The following is a 21,642-nucleotide window of genomic DNA, read 5'->3' as shown; positions in this document are numbered from 1 at the left end:
TGCAACATGCAGCCCCCCCCTTTCATGTGCAAATTACAGTTCACAAATTTAATCTTGAGGGTTTCACTCATGGAGCTGACAGCACTGTAACCACAGTCATCTAGCACAGCTAGTCCAAGTTGTGAAAGAACTACTAAACCAAGGACAGAGTAAGCTGTGGAAAACAAAGCAAACTGTCTGCCATGACAATGTTTCTAGACTATTGTGTAGATAAAATAATTTCCTCCAGCTCTGTCTGGGACTTCATTATAGTAGTTTTGGAAATATAGGATAAAATATTTACATACTTGGCTTGACCTTCCTGGCTAACTGAAAAAAGTCAAGAGAAATCAAGGACCAGAGATTCCTAACCAGGAAAGAGTCACGTCAGATGGAAACATTTAGGCAAGAATTACTCAATTTTTCCTACCATGGTGAACAATTTTTGATAAATTTTCAATCTGCCTCTTTAAACCAGATAGGGAAGTATGTGGTAGAAAGAGATGGATTTAACTGGATAAAAGCAACTTAATTCATTTAACTTTACTTCTAAATTATAACAGAAAAAGTTTCATTAACCTGACAAACGATACACAATCAATTCAGATGAAATCACACATAGCTATAGTGACATATATTTTAACTACACTAAATAGGTTTATTCTGGAATATTTTACATGTAGTTTCTGTTGAATCTTTGGAAACCACTAAAAGTTCAAATGCAGTAGCAGGAATACATTTGTCGTCATACAAATCTTTTCCAGGAAGAATTCAAAATGTTGACAACGATTTTTGAATTGAATGATATAAATCCAGAATACTTTAGAGACCACATTCTCCATACCAGCCTACCCAAGTTCTAAGATCTTCAGAATGATTAACTGGAATTGGAGTTGATGAAACAAAAGACATCTTTGTGGCTAAATTTAAACAGTGGATTTTTTAAGCAGATACATCAATTCTTGGATATTTTTCTATATCTGTATAAGCTTTATAGTTAAAAGAAAATAAAAACAAGGATTCAGGGAAAAAGCATCCTTCTATGAAATTGGAAAACTGCAATCAGAATAGGCAATGTAGAATCAGGCTGAGTAAAGTAAAATAAGTAAAAATAAAAAGTAAAATAAGTAAGCATAAAGGAGTTTATATGTACATAATTATGTTACATGTGATTCTTTGCTAGAAGCCATTCTTATGATTTGTTTGTATAAAAAATAACAAGATTCTTAGGAAAAAAGAACTATTTTTGTCTCATCAGTGTAAACATTAATTATCCCTCAAGATTCTTCTCTACCAACAAGTGATCTGGACAACAGCAAAAATAAGAATCACCTACAGTAAATGGACATAATGCAATAAGACTGGAAAGAACTTGTGGTAACTACCCAGTTGTTACAGAGATACAGAAAGCTCTAAATAGCTAGCAACGTTTTACCGGTAATTTTGTTGTAGTTGGTAAGTTATTCATTGAGGGAGATGGGCAGTTTAGAAATATGAAATAAAAATAAAAATAAATAAACATATCCTAGCTATGCATATAATATCAAAAAAGATCCTACTAAATTTCATTAATAAAACTATTATATTTTGGTCTTCCATTCAGCAAATCTTTGAGCAATCTGAAATTATCACTTTTGGATTTAGAATACACAAGAATCATAGATTATAAAACTGTCAATTTTTCATAATGCTTATAGCTGCATGCTTCAGGTATGCCCAATAGGCAGTACACCAGAGATGCTGCTTGAAACTAACCCAGATTATATTATAAAAGTAGCTCTATGTATATTATAAAAAGAAAAGTAACTGAATATAAAACTTGGTGGCATCTTGTTAATAAATAAACTACTAAAAGAAAAGGAGGAAACACAGTTTCTATTTGTGCTGCTTTCTATTACAATAACTGGACAGTATTCATATTCTCCCCTATTTATAACCTGGAATTGTCTTCCATATGTATAAATTTCATCCTTTTTAGTTAAGATTACATTATTCAAGGCAAATATAAGATAACACAGAAGCAGTTTTGCTTTCCCTTCAATTTTTTTTACTAAGTGCTTCTCTAGTTTACTTACTTATTCACTAAGTAATTATTCCAATAGTAGAAAATATATGTAGCTCTGTGTTGAGCTGGTGCTTTCAACTAAGGACTCAAACAGCTCAAACAGTCAAGCTCAGAGAGCACCAAGTACTCCACTACATAATCAGTTGTGGTATAGGAAAAACTACTTCTAAGAGTAGCGAAGGTAACCATAACCTATATATTTTTCTGCCATGGAGAAATTAGAAATCTAATAAAAAACCTATTGATTTGAAAGTAAGATTTACTTCACAATTTATTTCCTGGAAAATACACTGAAAGGTATAAGTTTTAAACAAAATAAGTTTAACTAGTACAGCAAAATATCTGATAGTCTCCCAGGACATCAGTAATAAAATGGTAAAATATGGGCTAGATCAGGGCTTTTCAACCAGTGGTACGGGTACCACCTGTGGTACATTGGCACCTGACAGGTGGTACGTGACCATCCTAGAAAAGTGGTAGCGGGGGAGGGGAATGAGCTGAACCGGTGGCAGCACTGTACAAGCCTGAGCGAGAGACAGCTGGAGCTGCAGGGCTGTCAGGGCTCAGCGGAAGCGCCAGGATCAGCGCTTCTTTGGGGCTGTCAGGGCTCAGTGGAAGTGCCAGGATCAGCGTCAGGCTCCAGCTGGAGCTCGGCGCTGATCCTGGAGTTTCTGAGCCCAGAAGAAGCACTGATCAGCTGGAATATTGCAGCATCTCCAAGGTCTTGTGATTTACATTCAAAGGCTTGGCAACTGATTCATATTTTTGATGATCACAGTGTCCCAGGGTCATGTTAAGTGACCAAAACCTGCAGCAAACACCCAGCAGATGGGGGGAATAAAAACCAAACACCCCCCACTCCACCCCCGCTGCCAATCCTCAACAGAAATGCTCACAACAATGAAAAACTCAGACAGGAGGAAGAGCACCGCTGGGTGGGAAGGCAGGTGTCTTGCTCGGCTATGGCTTGGGGGGCACTTTTTTCAGTGCCATTGTAACTTTGAACAGACACTAAGCGAACTGTTGTAAGTTGAGGACTACCTATACTTCATCACTTTTTTCCTTTTTTTTTTTGGTCATCAAGTTTTTGACACCTTGCTAGGTGGCTGGTGGTACTTGGATGTTGCCATATCCTAAAAGTGGCACAATGGGTGAAAAGGTTGAAAAGCCCTGGGCTAGATGATACACCTGTTGGACAGATTCATAACTGGTTGAATGACAATACCCAAAGAATCACAGGAAAATTCACAGTAAGTTATTGTTCTAATCTCCACAGGAACCATTTGAAATATTGTGTTAAATACTGGGCATAATAGTTTTTTAAAAATCCACAAACTGAAGCAATTTCACAGAAAGGCGAAAAGAAAGGTGAGCAGAGTGTAAATGAAGCCTTATTAGGAACAGTTAAAGTACTGGGTATGTTTAGCCTCAAGAAGAGAAGCTCAAGAGATATGCTAGCAGTCCTCAGACAGCTAAAGCAGTGTCATCTAGACGAGGGATTGGATTTATTCTCTCTTGCCCCAGAGGTCAGGACTAGGACCAATCAGTTGAAATATCAAGGAAGTAGGTTTGGGTTTGATTCTAAAAGGAATTTTCTGATCTTTAAAAGGTACCCATCAATGGAAGTGGTGGTGGTGGTATAGGAGACATTTTTTACCTGAAAAAAGTCACATAGAAACTGCACACAAACAAAGGCAATGGGCTTGCAGTTCTTAAACCAAGTTATTCACAAGTAAATCTCATAGACTGAGTGTAAATATGACTCATTAAAATAAAATGAGTTATCTTGGTAGCCATATGCAAGTTGTTTCATATTCACTTTTTCTAATTTGGTTTATTTTGTACTTCAGAATCTAGCCTACTAGACCTGGCATTTCCTGATGGTCTTCTATCCAACTGTTAACCAGGCCCAACTTTGCCAAGTTCAGTTTAGGGTATATGATTTGTTGATATTTCATATTAACTCTGAAGTCTTGTAACAAAAGAGTTACCCAGAACCAAATGAATTAATCTCTACACAATATTTATATGTAAAGTGGATATTATATTCTGAGGAATGGCATTATTTTGCTCTTTTTTGTTTTTGTATCTATGATTTTACATATAAATTCCAAAAGCAGATGAATCATGATTTACAATAAATACACTAAAATAAATGCACAATATTTTGTTCAACTCATAGATGTAATGTATTTCAAAAAGATCTGAAAAAGTTCTTCTAGTATTTACACTGTGCTTCCAAAATTATTTTTTTCTACTTTTATAAATAGTAATTAGTACTTAAGATCCTCCACGTATTACCTTGAAATAGCATTTACACTCCTAACTTTAGTAGAGGTTTGGAAAAAAAACACTAATATTCACTTGGTATCTAAGGCTTTCATTCCAATATTGTGGCATTATTTTCTTTGCTATCATTAGATGTACTCAAAACATGTTTCTACGGTTGCCATTCACATTTGAAACAACAAAAATGAGAAGAAATGTGCTTGTTATTAGTGCAATTTTCTTGTATAGCATATTACACCAGAGCTACATATTTCAAGGTATGACTATTACATATAGAGGCAATTACTCATCAAACCACAATACTGAAAGACCTGTCTATAATATTTTTTCTTATATTTTAATTTTTATGACTGCATACCTAATACGAATTTGGGAGTAAGCCCTGTTGTCATCAGTAATACCACAAAGAACAATCTGGCCAGTTGCTGAGGTGAGAAACAAAGGGAGACATATTTGTGGGCTGCTAGACATAAATGTACTCCTCTTTGTATGAAAGATGATATTTGAGAACTTTATTTTAAATCCAGGAGTTTTTTTCTGTGTAAATAAAAGGCAGAGTTCATTTAGACATAATTATAGCTATACAGAAAAGGAATAAGTTAGTTGTGAGGAACCTGTGGCTATACTAGATAAAAACAACCCTATTCAGGCCAGTGCTTCTCACAGAGGTGTTTACTAGCAAAAAAAGGGGAAAAAAAAGAGAAAGACATAACCCTTTTTTATCAATGGAGAGAGAGAGAGAGAGAGAGAGAGAGAGAGAGAGAGAGAGAGAGAGAGAGAGAGAGAGAGAGAGAGAGAGAGAGAGAGCCCAAATCCACCTAGCTGACTTTGTATCTAAAGGTAGGTTTTTCTCCTGGTTTCTATTCTGGCCCCTTAACCATTACACTAGACTGGTTCTCTCCTGCAACATTTGCTTGGAAGCATATTGCCCCCAGTTCCAAGGTAACATTAATTCTTCCACACTAATAGTCCTTGACTGGTCCATCCTTCTTAAATTTACTCAGTTCCATTATAAAACTAATAAATCATCTGTTGATGAATTTTACAAGTTAATTATATACCTTGTATAGAAAAGTTGTTTTGTTTCAAATGTTGTCCCAATCAAATTCATTAGATGGTCCTTGGTCCTAATGTTTTGACAGAGGTAGAAAAAAAAATCTTCCTGTCCATTTTCTCTAAGCCATGCCTTATTTTATGTACCGTATATACTTGAGTATAAGCCGAATTTTTCAGCCCACTTTTTGGGCTGAAAAATTCCACTTCGGCTTATACTCCAGTCAACAAAAAAACTTACCGAGGACTTGTGCGCGGCCGAGGCTTTGGTGCTTCCGGGATCGCGCGCACCTCTCCCAAGCCACCGCCGTCCGAGACCTGCCGAAGTTTGGGGAGGTTTGGGCGCCTCCCCAAACCTCCCCAGGTCTCCGTTCCTCCGCGCAGACCTGCCGACGTTTGGGGAGGTTTGGGCGCCTCCCCAAACCTCCCCAGGTCTCAGTTCCTCCGCGCAGACCTGCCGACGTTTGGGGAGGTTTGGGCGCCTCCCCAAACCTCCCCAGGTCTCCGTTCCTCCGCGCAGACCTGCCGACGTTTGGGGAGGTTTGGGCGCCTCCCCAAACCTCCCCAAACGTCGGCAGGTCTCCGTTCCTCCTGCCGACGTTTGGGGAGGTTTGGGCGCCTCCCCAAACCTCCCCAGGTCTCCGTTCCTCCGCGCAGACCTGCCGACGTTTGGGGAGGTTTGGGCGCCTCCCCAAACGTCGGCAGGTCTCCGTTCCTCCTGCCGAAGTTTGGGGAGGTTTGGGCGCCTCCCCAAACCTCCCCAGGTCTCCGTTCCTCCGCGCAGACCTGCCGACGTTTGGGGAGGTTTGGGCGCCTCCCCAAACCTCCCCAAACGTCGGCAGGTCTCCGTTCCTCCTGCCGACGTTTGGGGAGGTTTGGGCACCTCCCCAAACCTCCCCAGGTCTCCGTTCCTCCGCGCAGACCTGCTGACGTTTGGGGAGGTTTGGGTGCCTCCCCAAACCTCCCCAAACGTCGGCAGGTCTCCGTTCCTCCTGCCGACGTTTGGGGAGGTTTGGGCGCCTCCCCAAACCTCCCCAGGTCTCCGTTCCTCCGCGCAGACCTGCCGACGTTTGGGGAGGTTTGGGCGCCTCCCCAAACCTCCCCAAACGTCGGCAGGTCTCCGTTCCTCCTGCCGAAGTTTGGGGAGGTTTGGGCGCCTCCCCAAACCTCCCCAGGTCTCCGTTCCTCCGCGCAGACCTGCCGACGTTTGGGGAGGTTTGGGGAGGCGCCCAAACCTCCCCAAACGTCGGCAGGAGGAACGGAGACCTGCCGACGTTTGGGGAGGTTTGGGGAGGCGCCCAAACCTCCCCAAACGTCGGCAGGTCTGCGCGGAGGAACGGAGACCTGGGGAGGTTTGGGGAGGTGCCCAAACCTCCCCAAACGTCGGCAGGAGGAACGGAGACCTGCCGACGTTTGGGGAGGTTTGGGGAGGCGCCCAAACCTCCCCAAACGTCGGCAGGTCTGCGCGGAGGAACGGAGACCTGGGGAGGTTTGGGGAGGCGCCCAAACCTCCCCAAACGTCGGCAGGAGGAACGGAGACCTGCCGACGTTTGGGGAGGTTTGGGGAGGCGCCCAAACCTCCCCAAACGTCGGCAGGTCTGCGCGGAGGAACGGAGACCTGCCGACGTTTGGGGAGGTTTGGGGAGGTGCGCGCGCACCTCCCCAAACCTCCCCAAACTTCGGCAGGTCTCCGGACGGCGGCGGCTTGGGAGAGGTGCACGCGTTCCTGGAAGCACCGAAGCCTCGGCCGCACGCAAGTCCTCGGTAAGCTCCGGGCGGTCACTTGCTTCGCGTCTCCTGAGGGAAGGGGGGCGACTGGAGCGGGCGTGTTTCCTCGCCTGCTGGGCGCCGCGATTTGCCCGGGGAACGCGTGGGCCCCGAATGGCAGCGTGGAGCGAGGAAGCGGACAGCCAGGGCTTCCCCGAGAGCCGCGGCCACACAGGGTATTCCTGTGTATTCAGGCTTGCAAAATGGCGGATCGAGCCTCTGCTGGTGGCAGAGGCTTGCAGAGCGCGGATCCAGCCTCCGCCGGCGGCGGAGGCTTGCAGAGCGCGGATCCAGCCTCCGCCGGCGGCGGAGGCTTGCAGAACGGCGGATCGGCTTATACTCGAGTCAACAACTTTTCCCAGTTTTTGGGGGTGAAATTGGGGGTCTCGGCTTATACTCGAGTCGGCTTATACTCAAGTATATACGGTACCTCAGGTATATCTTCTCTCAAATTCCTTTTTCCCAAAACTAAAGACTCTAAAAATCCTAGTTTTTTTTAAAAAAGGAAAGGAGTTCAAGCATATGCAAACATAACAATAAATGTGTATGAGGTTATTATGAGAATATCATGATATATAATATTATAATAAAATATCTAATTTAATCCTAACAATCTCCAGCATGAAACTTACTTTTCACACTGCAACATAATGAGCTGACATCTTTGTTGAATTATCTACAATGACTGTAAGATCTTTTTCTTGATTAGTTATGGACAGTTAAGACCAACCAGTATATATGTGAAATTAGGTGGTTCTTTTCTTTTTGCCTCCACCCACCCCCGTGCATTACTTTATATGTAAATTAGTTTTATATACCATTTGGCTGACTGTTCACCCTACCAACAGTTGCCCCTAATATTTATCTTTACCCTTTGGTTCACAAATCCTCAACTACCTTTCTTCTGTAAAAACAAGCTAGTGAGACAGGAAAGACAGAAATGTTATATAAACAGGGCATAGATTCTCTAATTTCCTCTCCTATTCCAGTTTCCCAGCCTTTTTGCTCCAAAGGTCACATATTGCTGACTCTTACCAGTCCCACCCATCGCAATAAATGCGAGGAACACTGAGAACTGTTCTTTACTATGATGTACTTCAGGTCAGATTCCCCATCTCAGGATTAGGTTAAAAATTTGACTTCCTTTCAGCTGAGAGAGGTCAAAAGGACTTACACTTTTAATGAAAGCTTAATGAGAAACCTCTCTCATTATAGTAAGTAGTATCTGTATTACAGAATTTTGAGGCAGATGGAAGCACTGTAGCATTTTTCTATGTGTGTAAAAATCGTATTTTATCTGTGAAAAAAACAGCTATTGAAACATTAAAGACTCGAGATAATATGCATTAATGCTTCACATTAGGAGATAGAACCTTCAGAAAGTAATTAACTATTTAAGATGCTAATTTCAAGGTTAGTTTTCCCCACTTCTCCCTCACTCCTTTGGAAACTGTGGAAAAGGGTTTTTACAACTGATAAAAGCTGCTACAACCTTTGTGTATCATTTACTTTAGTTACTTTCTATGGGAAAAACTCAAGACAAATTGGACTGATATGTTATATTTGGGCAGATTGAAAAAGTAATACAGGTAGTCCTCAGCTTACAACCACAATTAAGCCCAAAATTTCTGTTGCTAAGTGAGACATTTGTTAAGTGAATTTTGCCCCATTTTAGGTTGTTTCTTGCCACAGTTGTTAAGTGAATCACTGTAGTTGTTAGTTAGTAACACAGTTGTTAAGTGAATCTGGCTTCCCCCTTGATTTTGCTTGTCACAAAAGGTGATCACATGACCCCCCTGGGACACTGCAACCATCGTAAATATCTGTCAGTTGCCAAGCGCCTGAATTTTGATCACATGACCATGGAGATGCTGCAAGGGTTTTAAGTGTGAAAAACTGTCGGGGGTCACTTTTTCCAGTGCCTTTGTAACTTCAAACAATCACTAAACTCTTGTAAGTTGTGGACTACCTCTATACTCCAGTAAAAAAAATAAATCCAATCTCATGATTCACTTTACAGAAATTATTTTGTCCATGCAAAAAACACAAAAACAAAAATATCATATTATTAAAGTGAATTAGAAAGTAGGTCAGTCAAATATAAATACTTGGTTTGAAATTACAGGCTTAACATCCATTCGGTCAGCAACTGTTCGAAGCTAGAATAGTACTGAAAAAAAATGGACTTGTGAGTAGTCCTTGAATTTACAACTATCACGGTGCCCCCGAGTCACATGATAAAAATCCAAGCCAGCACTTATGACTGCCTCCCTGCCTCTCCCCCACAGCTAAACTTCTTCATCTTCACCTGCCTCCCTTCTGCTGGAGTCACCGTCCCAGCCACACACAGAAGGTGCCGTGTCTCTGGGGCTTCTTGAATCCTCTCCCACTCAGCAGTAGCCATCCCTAGTTCTGTTGTGCCTTGCCAAACACCCGAGCACTCTCCCCTAGCCCCTCTGCACTCACACCTTGCTGGCCAGCTGCACAGCCTCCCCCATTGGCAGCTGCCACTCCAGCCCCACTGAACCATCCCCCTCCTATTAGCAGCCACTTACCTGCCTACTGGTCTGCTTGCAAGCTTCCTGGAACTTGCAATTTCCTGCTGGCTTCCCCAGTAACTTTGGTTGTTGGAAGCTGGCAGAAGATGTGAGGAGGTACCTCTTAACAATGGAAATGGGGTCTGCAGGAATTGCTGTCACTAAGTGATGCTGTCACAGGATGTTGCGCTTTATGACTGCATTCCTTAGTGATGGAAATTCTGGTCCCAATTACTGTCATTAACTGAGGACTATCTTTATGCCAGTAGAACTATTGGATTTTAAGAAAAAAAAATCTTTAGAATTTTATATGTGTGGGGCAGGGGATGAGGTTGGGGCCCAGTAAAATGATAGCTTGATATGGTGGAGAGGATTATTTCAGGCAGTGTGAGTTTATATTGTGATTGTTTGGGCTTTTTTGCCTCTTGTATTTATCTTGTGAGACATCCGTTGTTGTTTTTATAAACATAAAGGTAAAGGTAAAGGTTCCCCCGCACATGCGTGCTAGTCGTTTCCGACTCTAGGGGCCGGTGCTCATCTCCGTTTCAAAGCCGAAGAGCCAGCGCTTGTCCGAGGACATCTCCGTGGTCATGTGGCCGGCATGACTAGACGCCAAAGGCGCACGGAACGCTGTTACCTTCCCAGCGTAGTGGTCCCTATTTTTCTACTTGCATTTTTACGTGCTTTCGAACTGCTAGGTTGGCAGAAGCTGGGACGAGTAACAGGCGCTCACTCTGTTACGCGGCACTCGGGATTCGACCCGCCAAACTGCCGACCTTCCGATCGACAAGCTCAGCGTCCTAACCCACTGAGCCACCGCGTCCCTTTTATAAACATAAAACTATATAAATATTTTTTTAAAAATGTGTAACGATAATATTGAAAACTATAAATAGTTACACATACATTTTAGACATGCATTAAAAGCTGTGCTTTGTTTATTAAGGGATTTCATGGGATACTTAGACTTTTAAGATAATTTAAAATATAACATAAATCTGTATCTTTAGCTATTTTGGACATATAACAAAATGTGTTAAAGGAACCTATTAAATGAAATAATCATATAATGCTGAATATATAATTAAAAATATATTAAATTTGGATATGCAGCAATGAATGCGTAATTCATGAGCTCAAAGAACATCCCTATAGATAAATGCAAATATACATGCTTACAAATGTTGAAAGGCCTAAACTGATTAGGATATAATTGCTAACTCTTGTGAATGCCCTGTTTGAGTTATCACTAAAGACAGATGAACCAACAGGAATTCTATTTATTAGAGATTCAGGCCTATCTGTTGTAACTACAGAAACTTAAGACTGTTGCCTCTTCCTACTGAGAAGGATCAACGTACGAAGTTAATTCCTGTTATTAGAGTCAAAAAAGAAAAAGACTTTTGTTCCCAAACTCAACTGTGTTGCTATTTCTGCGTGCTTCCTACTCTTCTACAATTTGGGCACAGAGTTACAGACAACTAGCAGAAACTGTCAGAACATGGTGGTTGCAGCCTACTGAGAAGCCTGCTGTTATTCTCTTTCCTAAGGCTTCTTCCTTTTTTTGATCCCAAACACAAAAAGCTACTGCAGCTAATATAATGACTTATAAGCAAATTTACTCAGACCAAGCAAAAAATAAGAAAAGCTTGCTATTAAATGTAGCTATGGTAGTAACACCTTCACCATCTCGAAACAGGGTGTATAACCAGCCTGTAATTGTATTCTGTCTCATCTTTTGCTAGAAATCTTGCAATTTTGCTGCACATCATATGGATATTTACTTTTACTGACTTTTATTTCATCTTCTTTGAAGTTTCAAGGCCTTTCCTCTAGTTCCCCTTTCTTTCTGCTGTACTAGTTTCTATGGCAACCTTTCTTAACCATCATTATATTGGCATCCGTATATGTTTCACTACAGAGACTAATTATGCCATGATGAACCCTTAAAAAAACTGCACTAAATTTCTAAAGGATGAGCAGAGTCAGTTTGCATTTGTAAAATTTGCATTGGTAAAGACTTCAACAAAATACAGAGTCTACAAGTGAGAAATGGGATAGTGGTGTTGGTATGCGACAAATATATGAAGAAACCACTCTGAGGAAGCTACCATTGAACAAGAAATATATTTTAGGGTTCCTTCCACTAAAAACAGCTGTGGAAATCTAACTGCTAACAAGGAAGTAACTCTAAATTTACTCCAGAAGGTATTTGTTTGTATAGATAGATGATAGATAGATAGTTATCAACAGATAGACAGACAGACAGGTGGATAGTTTGTGTGTGTTTGTGTGACTACATGCAGATTTTAGTATGTAGTTTTCTCTGTGCACAAATTTGTAACAAAGTGATTTTTTTAATGAACCTATTGGGTAGGTATGTATCTATTTCTAATAGATGATAATTGCTAAGTTTATTGGTTGTAAAGTCTATTCAGCATGTGCAGGAAAGATCATTTAGAAAATCATACCAAACCAAACTGAAATAGAGCAAAAAAAGACTTCTTGGAACATCATACTGTAGATGACTAAAACACTCCAAAATACTCCCAGAAGCATGGATTGAAATGACTATTTATAGGGCAACACAAATGGGTTTGGCTCTTCAAAGAAGCTGAGATTTGGGGAGGAATGCTTGTGAAAATCAGCTTTATACTGAAAGTCATATATTCAAATATTGTATCATTGCCCTGAATATGAACCAGATGACTAGCTCTTACAGATTCTGCTGAAATCAAGATATTCATCAAATAATAAATATATTCATCAAATAATAAAAAAACCCTAAGTGAACCAAGCATAATTTGTGAAATCCGTATTTCTGTTACTCAGTCGAAATGTTTTATACCAGTGTAAAATAACTTATCCCCTTCATGGATTGCTGCCTTGTCGTGGCGAACGGGCTTGCGTAATTTAATGAAGCTATGAGCTATGCCGTGCAGGGCCACCCAAGACGGAAAGGTCAGAGCAGAGAGTTCTGACAAAACGTGATCCACTGGAGAAGGAAATGGCAACCCACTCCAGTATATTTGCCATGAAAACCCTATGGACAGTACCAAAAGGCAAAACGATATGACACTGGAAGATGAGCCCCTCAGGTCGGAAGGCGTCCAATATGGTACTGGGGAAGAGCAGAGGGCTAGTACTAGTAGCGCCAGAAAGAATGAAGCGACTGGGCCAAAGCCGAAAGGACGCTCAGCTGTGGATGTGTCTGGTGGTGAAAGGAAAGTCCGATGCTGTAAAGTTTTTTTCTCCATAGGAACCTGGAATGTAAGATCCATGAATCAAGGAAAGCTGGACGTGGTCAAACAAGAGATGACAAGACTGAACATCGACATCTTAGGTATCAGCAAACTAAAATGGACAGGAATGGGTGAATTTAATTCAGATGACCATCAGGTATACTACTGCGGGCAAGAATCCCTCAGAAGAAATGGAGTAGCCTTCATAGTCAATAAAAGAGTAGGAAAAGCAATACTGGGATACAATCCTCAAAATGACAGAATGATCTCAGTTCAAATCCAAGGCAAACCATTCAATATCACAGTAGTCCAAGTCTATGCCCCAACCACCGGTGCTGAAGAGGATGAAATTGACTGGTTCTATGAAGCCCTACAGCACCTTATAGAACTAACACCAAAAAATGATGTCCTTATCATCATGGGGGATTGGAATGCTAAAGTAGGAAGCCAAAAGATAACTGGAATAACAGGCAAGTTTGGCCTTGGAGTACAAAATGAAGCAGGGCACAGGCTGATAGAATTTTGTCAAGAGAATACGATGGTCATAGCAAACACTCTTTTCCAACAACCCAAGAGACGGCTCTACACATGGACATCACCAGACGGTCAACACAGAAATCAGATTGACTATATGCTCTGCAGCCAAAGATGGAGAAGCTCTATAAAGTCAGTAAAAACAAGACCAGGAGCTGACTGTGGCTCAGACCATGAGCTTCTCATTGCAAAGTTTAGGCTTAAACTGAAGAAAGTAGGAAAAAGCACTAGGCCACTCAGGTATGAATTAAATCATATCCCTGTTGAATATACAGCAGAGGTGACAAATAGATTTAAGGAATTAGATCTGATAGACAGAGTGCCTGAAGAACTATGGACAGAGGTTCGCGACATTGTACAACAGGTAGCAACCAAAACCATCCCAAAGAAAAAGAAATGCAAGAAAGCAAAATGGCTGTCTGAGGAAGCTTTGCAAATAGTTGAGGAAAGGAGGGAAGCGAAAGGCAAGGGAGAAAAACATAGATATGCCCAATTGAATGCAGAATTCCAGAGAATAGCTAGAAGAGATAAGAATGCCTTCTTAAATGAACAGTGCAAAGAAATAGAAGAAAACAATAGAATAGGGAGGACCAGAGATCTTTTCAAGAAAACTGGAGAGATGAAGGGAATGTTTCATGCAAAAATGGGCATGATAAAGGACCAAAATGGCAGGGACCTAACAGAGGCAGAAGAGATTAAGAAGAGGTGGCAAAATTACACAGAAGAACTATACAAGAATGAGCGTAACGTCCCTGATAATCACAATGAGGTGGTCACTGACCTCGAGCCAGACATCCTAGAATGTGAAGTGAAGTGGGCCGTAGAAAAGCTGAGCAACAACAAAGCTAGTGGAGGTGACAGTATTCCAGCTGAGCTATTCAAAATCTTAAAAGACGACGCAGTAAAAGTGCTACACTCAATTTGCCAGCAAATTTGGAAAACTCAACAGTGGCCACAGGATTGGAAAAGATCAGTTTACATTCCAATTCCAAAGAAAGGCAGTGCCAAAGAATGTTCAAACTACCGCACCATTGCACTCATTTCTCATGCTAGTAAAGTTATGCTTAAAATCCTACAAGCTAGACTCCAGCAGTATGTGGACCGAGAACTACCAGAAGTACAGGCAGGATTTCGAAGAGGCAGAGGAACTAGAGATCAAATTGCCGACATACGTTGGATCATGGAGAAAGCTAGGGAGTTCCAGAAAAACATCTACTTCTGCTTCATTGACTATGCTAAAGCCTTTGATTGTGTGGATCATAACAAACTGTGGCAAGTTCTTAAAGAGATGGGCATACCAGACCATCTTATTTGTCTCTTGAGAAACCTATATGTGGGCCAAGAAGCAACAGTGAGAACTGGACACGGAACCACTGATTGGTTTAAAATTGGGAAAGGAGTCCGGCAAGGCTGTATACTGTCGCCCTGCCTATTTAACTTATATGCAGAGCACATCATGAGAAAGGCAGGGCTAGAGGAATCAAAAGTTGGAATTAAGATTGCCGGAAGAAATATCAACAACCTAAGATATGCAGATGATACCACTCTAATGGCAGAAAGTGAAGAAGAACTAAAGAGCCTCTAGTTGCAGGTGAAGAAGGAGAGTGCAAAAGTTCGGTTGAAACTTAACATTAAGAAAACCAAGATCATGGCATCTGGCCCTCTCAATTCCTGGCAAATAGATGGGGAAGAAATGGAGGTAGTGACAGATTTTATTTTCCTGGGCTCCAAGATCACTGCAGATGGGGACTGTAGCCAAGAAATTAAAAGACGCTTGCTCCTCGGGAGGAAAGCAATGGCAAATCTAGACAGCACACTAAAAAGCAGAGACATCACCCTGTCAACAAAAGTACGTATAGTCAAGGCTATGGTCTTCCCAGTTGCAATGTATGGCAGTGAAAGCTGGACCATAAAAAAGGCTGAGCGCCAAAGAATTGAGGCCTTTGAACTATGGTGCTGGAGAAAACTCCTGCGAGTCCCTTGGACTGCAAGGCGATCAAACTGGTCAGTCCTAGAGGAAATCAACCCTGACTGCTCTTTAGAAGGCCAGATCCTGAAGCTAAAACTCAAATACTTTGGCCACCTAATGAGAAGGAAGGACTCACTGGAGAAGAGCCTAATGCTGGGAAAGATTGAGGGCAATAGAAGAAGGGGACGACAGAGAATGAGGTGGCTGGATGGAGTCACTGAAGCAGTAGGCATGAGCTTAAATGGACTCCAGAAGATGGTAGAGGACAGGAGGGCCTGGAGGAACGTTGTCCATAGGGTCGCGATGAGTCGGACACGACTTCGCAGCTAACAACAAAAATAACTTATAATATGTGGCAAAGTATTTTTGCCAGCAGTTATACTGATGTTTTCCCATGAAATTGAATGTTAGGCAAACTTTAAAAATACTAGTCTTTTAAAACTTTGCCTTAGTATTCAGAAATTTATCAAAAATTCTTGAGTCAATTACATTAATACCATTTTCCCCCCTCAACTAGAACATTACTTTGAAAATTATCGTTAGGTTAATAATTGACACACAGTTCACTTCAGCTGCAGAATGGATAAAACAGTATAATATTATATGAAATGTATGACCATTACCACATTCATTATAAAAACCATTTATGGCTTATGCTAATTCCACAACTAAATTTAAATCAGATTAGCAGCTAGAATCTGGTAAGGAATGTGTCCTGATAAATAAACTCTTTTTTGAAGAATATTTTTATCATTAGAGCCTATCACAAAACTATGCTACAACTGTCAGCAATAGTTGACTAAAATTATTTTTCTCCATCACACAACACATTCAAGCTAACCAGAGAACTGCAATAAGTCTTTAATTTTTTAGAGTTCCATAAGCAGGAAATTATACCAAATTGTTAACAAATATGGATTGAATGCTAATGAACTTGAAGAACAGCCAAATTCTTTTATATGATTGGCTCAAGCCATATGCACTAGAAGAACATTCTTTTGAAGAGACTAGCTGGTATTCAGAGACCACTATCAATTAACAGAAATTGGTCACATGGGGTAATTCCAACTGCCCTCCATCCTTTGAAAATCTGCTGAGAATTATAGCAGAGTGTTTTACATCAGATTGTATTTAAGCAGACAGGAAGCTATGAAAACCCAATATTTTGGATTTTATGACTCAATTTTTTTACTCACTTTGTAATAATTAATTTCAAAAACACATTTTTTCATCTGCAAATTAAAAATTAAGCAACTAACATAGAAATATGAACAGTTTTAAAAGATTTATTCCTCAGCACATTGTTTGCTTATTTTTTCTACATTTTTGAACAACCCAACTCTCTCAAAGAAAGATTATTTAACTATTTATGGTTATCCTATTACCTGATGTAGTTCAGATGAAGACATTGATTTTGCATAAAACTAAAAAAAAATAACATATCTGAATAATGTTACTTTTGTTTTTGTGTTTTCATGTTATGCTTTTGTGTTTTTTCTAACAAGAAAAAATAGCAAAAATTAATATTTTCTTCTGATTACACTCCACATATGATTAAATGTTTGGAGTTACAGGCCTATTACATATGAAAGATAGGATCAACTCAAATTAAAAAAATGAAGTACATGTTTCAGTGGTTTTCTTTGCATTACTTTTCATAACTCAATACAGATTCCCTTGGGTTATTCAACCAAGTTAGTGATGCATCAGCTTTGAGTAAGTTAATCAGTGATGGCAATTCCATTGTAATAATTTCTCTCAATAAATAAATTTAGAATTAATTAAATAGAAAGCCAAAATCTTTTAGAATTTTAAAATGTGGATTATTAAATACTGATTGCTGACTTTCCTGGAGCATAGTAATTTCAAACTGAAGGAGAAACTATTTGCAAGTTTCAAATTTCAAAATTCCTTAGGCAGAAGTAAATTACTGTATAGAAATTGTAAGCTATTTTTCTGCATTTCTATACAAGTAACAGAAAATCCTAGCTAAGAAATCTGGAAAATACAAAGAGATACATTTAATCTCTTCAAGATATACTGAAAAGTTGGCTGATTACAAGCTGCGCTGACAGGCCTCAAGTCTGTTTCCTTTCTCCTTTCTAATTCACTTTTATTAGAAAGGAGGGCACTGGAAGTTTTTGGTGCTAATATTCCAAATACAAGAAGTGAATTTTTTTTAAAAAGTAACACACAATGATATATGTGTATATGTGTGTGTGTGTGTGTGTATGTATATGTTAAGTGTTTGTTAAGTATTTTAGAATACCTTGCTAGGCCCCAAACACGGGACAAATCTTATTGCCTGTTTCAGCCTAACCTAAGGCCATCCACAAGCTGTAGTCACAACAGTGACAACTCATATTTGTGTAAATTTTTGGATTGCTAACAAAGGGTATGGCTGACTGATGAGAACAAATGAGTTTGAAATGGCCATATTAGTCTCCCTTTAATTCTTTATTAGCAATCCAAAAAATTTACATATATGTATATGTGTACACACACACACACACACACACAGAGAGAGAGAGAGAGAGAGAGAGAGAGAGGGGGGGGGAACATCTTCTAATCGTCTGCTCTCTGAAAGCAAAGAAGACCAAAAGTGGATGAGCTAGATCAGGGATGGGCAATTAATTTCTGCAGGGGGCACATGAGAACCTGGGACTGTTGTGGAGGGCCGGCCCTGCCACAGTCCAGACAGGAAGAGCTAAAGGGCCGGATTGACCCACAGGCCATAAAATACTCAGGTGTGAGCTAGAATAAGAGTTATTATTGCTCATAAATTCAAATAATAAATTGTTATATTTGAACAATTTGTGTAGAGGGAATTAGGATTACAAACTGTGCAGAAGAATTTTGAGAATAATAAAGAAGAACCGTAATCCTGGTTAGAAAATAATCTTGAAAGACATACTTTGCTAAAAGCGTATTCTCAATAAGCCTCAATTCTGGCATTGGAAACAATTAACATATAAAACAATGCCAACCAATACAGTGATCTCCAAGAGTACAAGGATTCAAGCTTCAGTAGGAAATCTCATCTATTACAGAATCCTTTGCTATATGATACTGTATTTCAGGACTATTTAGCTGCACTATTGCAGGTACTTTAATTTATACATCTGCTAAGGATTGAGACCTTTTTGTAAGAATTTACTTATGAACAGGAAATGGAAGTATTCAAAATTATTTCAAACTACACTACCACAGTAAAAAATGATACTGTGGGCACACTGGCACACATTAAAAATGAAATTCGGTTGCTTGCTCTCAAAAGTGTACACATACATAACACATATAAACAAGCTACATATAACATATGTATATAACTACACCCTTACATATGACAAGGCAGAAAGAATTTGAAGAGCAGAGACAGAGCAATTGTTATAGGAGGTTATAGTTGTTTGCATACATTTATTTAATACAATTCAGATTAGTAATAAGTCTGGTTGGTGTGTGTGTGTGTGTGTGTGCATTAAAATAAGTAAATTTTTAAAACATTCAGAAGTATCCAAAAGGCAAACTCTCTGTAATGATAAAAAATGTACACTGTCTCAACCACCAAGTTACTCAAGACTTCAAAGAGCAGCTAAGATTGCAATGACTTTTTGAACATCCTCAGGGTATGAGCTATACAGATCTTTGAGAGGATATTCCAGAGTTGAAACTTAGAAGGCTTGTGTTCTATGTTCCAATAGATGGTATTGAATGAAAAAGGTGTTGGATTTTTTAGGTATAACGTCTCAGAGATAATTTCTAAACATCAAGGGGTATATGTACACACACACACACACACACAGAGAGAGAGAGAGAGAGAGAGAGAGAGAGAGAGAGAGAGAGAGAGAACACAGATCTAGATCTAAACCTAGAGTATATACTGTGTATATTTATATCTACATCCATTTATCTATATCTATCTATCTCCTATATATTTCCAGTATACATTAGTAACTGTCTCTTGACATATCCACACCAGGCAATACGTTTTTCTGTCTGTGAATTTCAAACATCTTATTATATCTTACATAATTCAAAAAGGACAAATTATCTAATGAACCTTATGACCTTTTTTGAGATTTCAGGTGACATTACACAGGTATGCGGAATGTAGAAAACACATGACAGGTGGGGAAACTAAGAAGAGGCAAGTGTTGCTGTATTTGGTATTTCCCTGTTAAATTTTGTTTAAATTTTCAAGCAGTTAGATATTTGTACACAAAGGAAAATAACTACTCACTGTGAACAAGAAAGCAAAAATCCTTCCACATCAGCAACAAAGTGAGTTTTGTGAAACCCTCAGCATCGTATTCTACCACTCCACTATTAAAAAAAATATTAATGAAAAATATAATCAGAATCACAAAGCAAAATTAAGCAGAAACTTGTCCCTTCCTATTGGCATGCATAAATTCATGAATAGGGCAGAAGTCACTGTTTCCATCTCAAGTCAGGCACAAACGGTATTGACTAATTACTCTGTTGTGGCCACTAATACCTACTGTGTGCAGCTACCATTACCTTCTTATTTTCCTAGTTCTTATCTAGACCCCATTATACCCAATATACCTTCTGGTAGCTTCAGTTTTTTAAGCAGCAAATGAGATTAGAATTTACTACAGTACTTATATTTTGCCTTCTATTAGCATGTACTGAAAAAAGCTGAAATAAAAGCAAACAGATACACACACACACACACACACTTTTAAAGGCAGAATGAAAAATGTTGGAACTAGATCTTTCAACTAGAATTAGAAATAACAGCAGAATTAAAACTTCAATTTTGCAAAATCAAGAAGGTTCTGGAGGAAATGGATTGTTTAGATCTTTTTCAATGTGGGTTCAGGCTTCTGCATGGCACTGACCCACAACAATCACACTTGTAGGTGACCTCTGGCAGGACTTGGATGGGGAAGTGTTATGAAAATTAGTTAGGTAGTTAGATGCTATTAACTAAATGGGCAAATGTCTGCTATCTTGATTCTCATCTTGCTGATCCTGTCCATCCATGTTATCCATTATCTTCCTATTTTTCTATTTCACTCAACATAGCTTTTCTAATGCATCCACCCACCTAATATGTCCAAAGTATGTGAATTTCTGCTTGCTGATTATTGCCTCAAGGGAGTTGTCAGTTTTTATTTCATCTAAGAGCCTGACCAATTCTGCCAGCAATCCATGGTTCTCTTAGTAACCAGCTGTGTATTACCATTGGAAAAATCTTTGTTTTAACTATTCTGATCTTTGTTCCTGTAGAAATAGTCTTTTCCTTAATGATTTTAAGTTTGTCATTGCTTTCTTCTTTCTCTAAGATTAATCTTCCAATTTCTTCTGAAACATACTGTCCATCTTTATCTATTGTTGAATCTAAACCTCAAAACTACCTATCACCTTTTTTGCCTATAATTTTACTAATTATACTGTTGAGACTTCCTTTGTCTTCTTAACATTTTGCATTAATCTAGAACTTTGACTACCTCTACTTTCAACTAACAAAGGGTTAATGATTTCCCTTCTTTTGGCTCTCTTCTTACCAACTCTTTAGAGATGATACTGAAGCACAGAGTGGGAAAGAAGAAATGCTAAAAATCTTTCCTTCTATAGTATGGTATAATTTATCTATTAGTGTATAATAAATATAAATATAACATAACTGGGTTATATTACTGTGTACTATAGTAATATAACTCAGGCCTACCAGGCTTAAATATGCATATTTAGGAAAACTCCCAAGTGGCAAATATATTTTTAGTAAATATGAGTAAGGATAGACAGGAAGCTAGTACTTATGGTTATATTCCTTTTTAAAGTGAAACATATATACATACGTTCCAAAATGACTAAGAAATGCTGCAATATATTCCCTTCTCTTATGGTAACCCTGGATAACATACTGAACCTATAAAAGAAAAGAAAAAGTGAGTGCAATTATGATAAAACTAAATTACAATACAGAGTATTAATTTGGGAGAGTTTATGCTTTACTAATAAACATAAGTCTGGAAAAATATTTTACATGCATCAGCAACAAGAGATTGGTGTGTTAAACACATATAATAATTACACATACTTTATATTTTAAGGATGAACACGTTAATTAAACCTTATAGTAGATTCAGCTACTTTACATAATGGCAATATACTATCCATCTGGAATTTCATACAGTATTTTGTAAGTATTTTGAAGAAGCCTATGGTTTCTAAGCA

General features: G+C 39.3%; 1 protein-coding gene across 4 annotated transcripts in view; it reads right to left on the bottom strand.

Annotated features, from left to right (window-relative positions):
• BABAM2 (BRISC and BRCA1 A complex member 2) overlaps window positions 1-21,642 on the bottom strand; it is a gene marked incomplete at its 3' end in the record, with an annotated part of 185,462 nt that overhangs the window by 49,336 nt on the left and 114,484 nt on the right. For all 4 annotated transcript variants that reach the window (XM_081317295.1, XM_081317298.1, XM_081317297.1 and 1 more), the window contains exons 9-10: window positions 21,264-21,334; window positions 19,676-19,758 (exon numbers count right to left, since the gene is read on the bottom strand). In XM_081317295.1, the coding sequence (XP_081173421.1) occupies window positions 19,676-19,758; window positions 21,264-21,334 (154 nt within the window). The remainder of the gene's footprint in view (window positions 1-19,675; window positions 19,759-21,263; window positions 21,335-21,642) is intronic.

Source organism: Vipera berus (genome assembly GCF_964194415.1).
Source record: "Vipera berus genome assembly, chromosome: 1".
NCBI classification, from domain to species: Eukaryota; Metazoa; Chordata; class Lepidosauria; order Squamata; family Viperidae; genus Vipera; species Vipera berus.
Note: the sequence above shows the minus strand (reverse complement) of the source record. Positions and strands in the feature narration are given on the sequence as shown.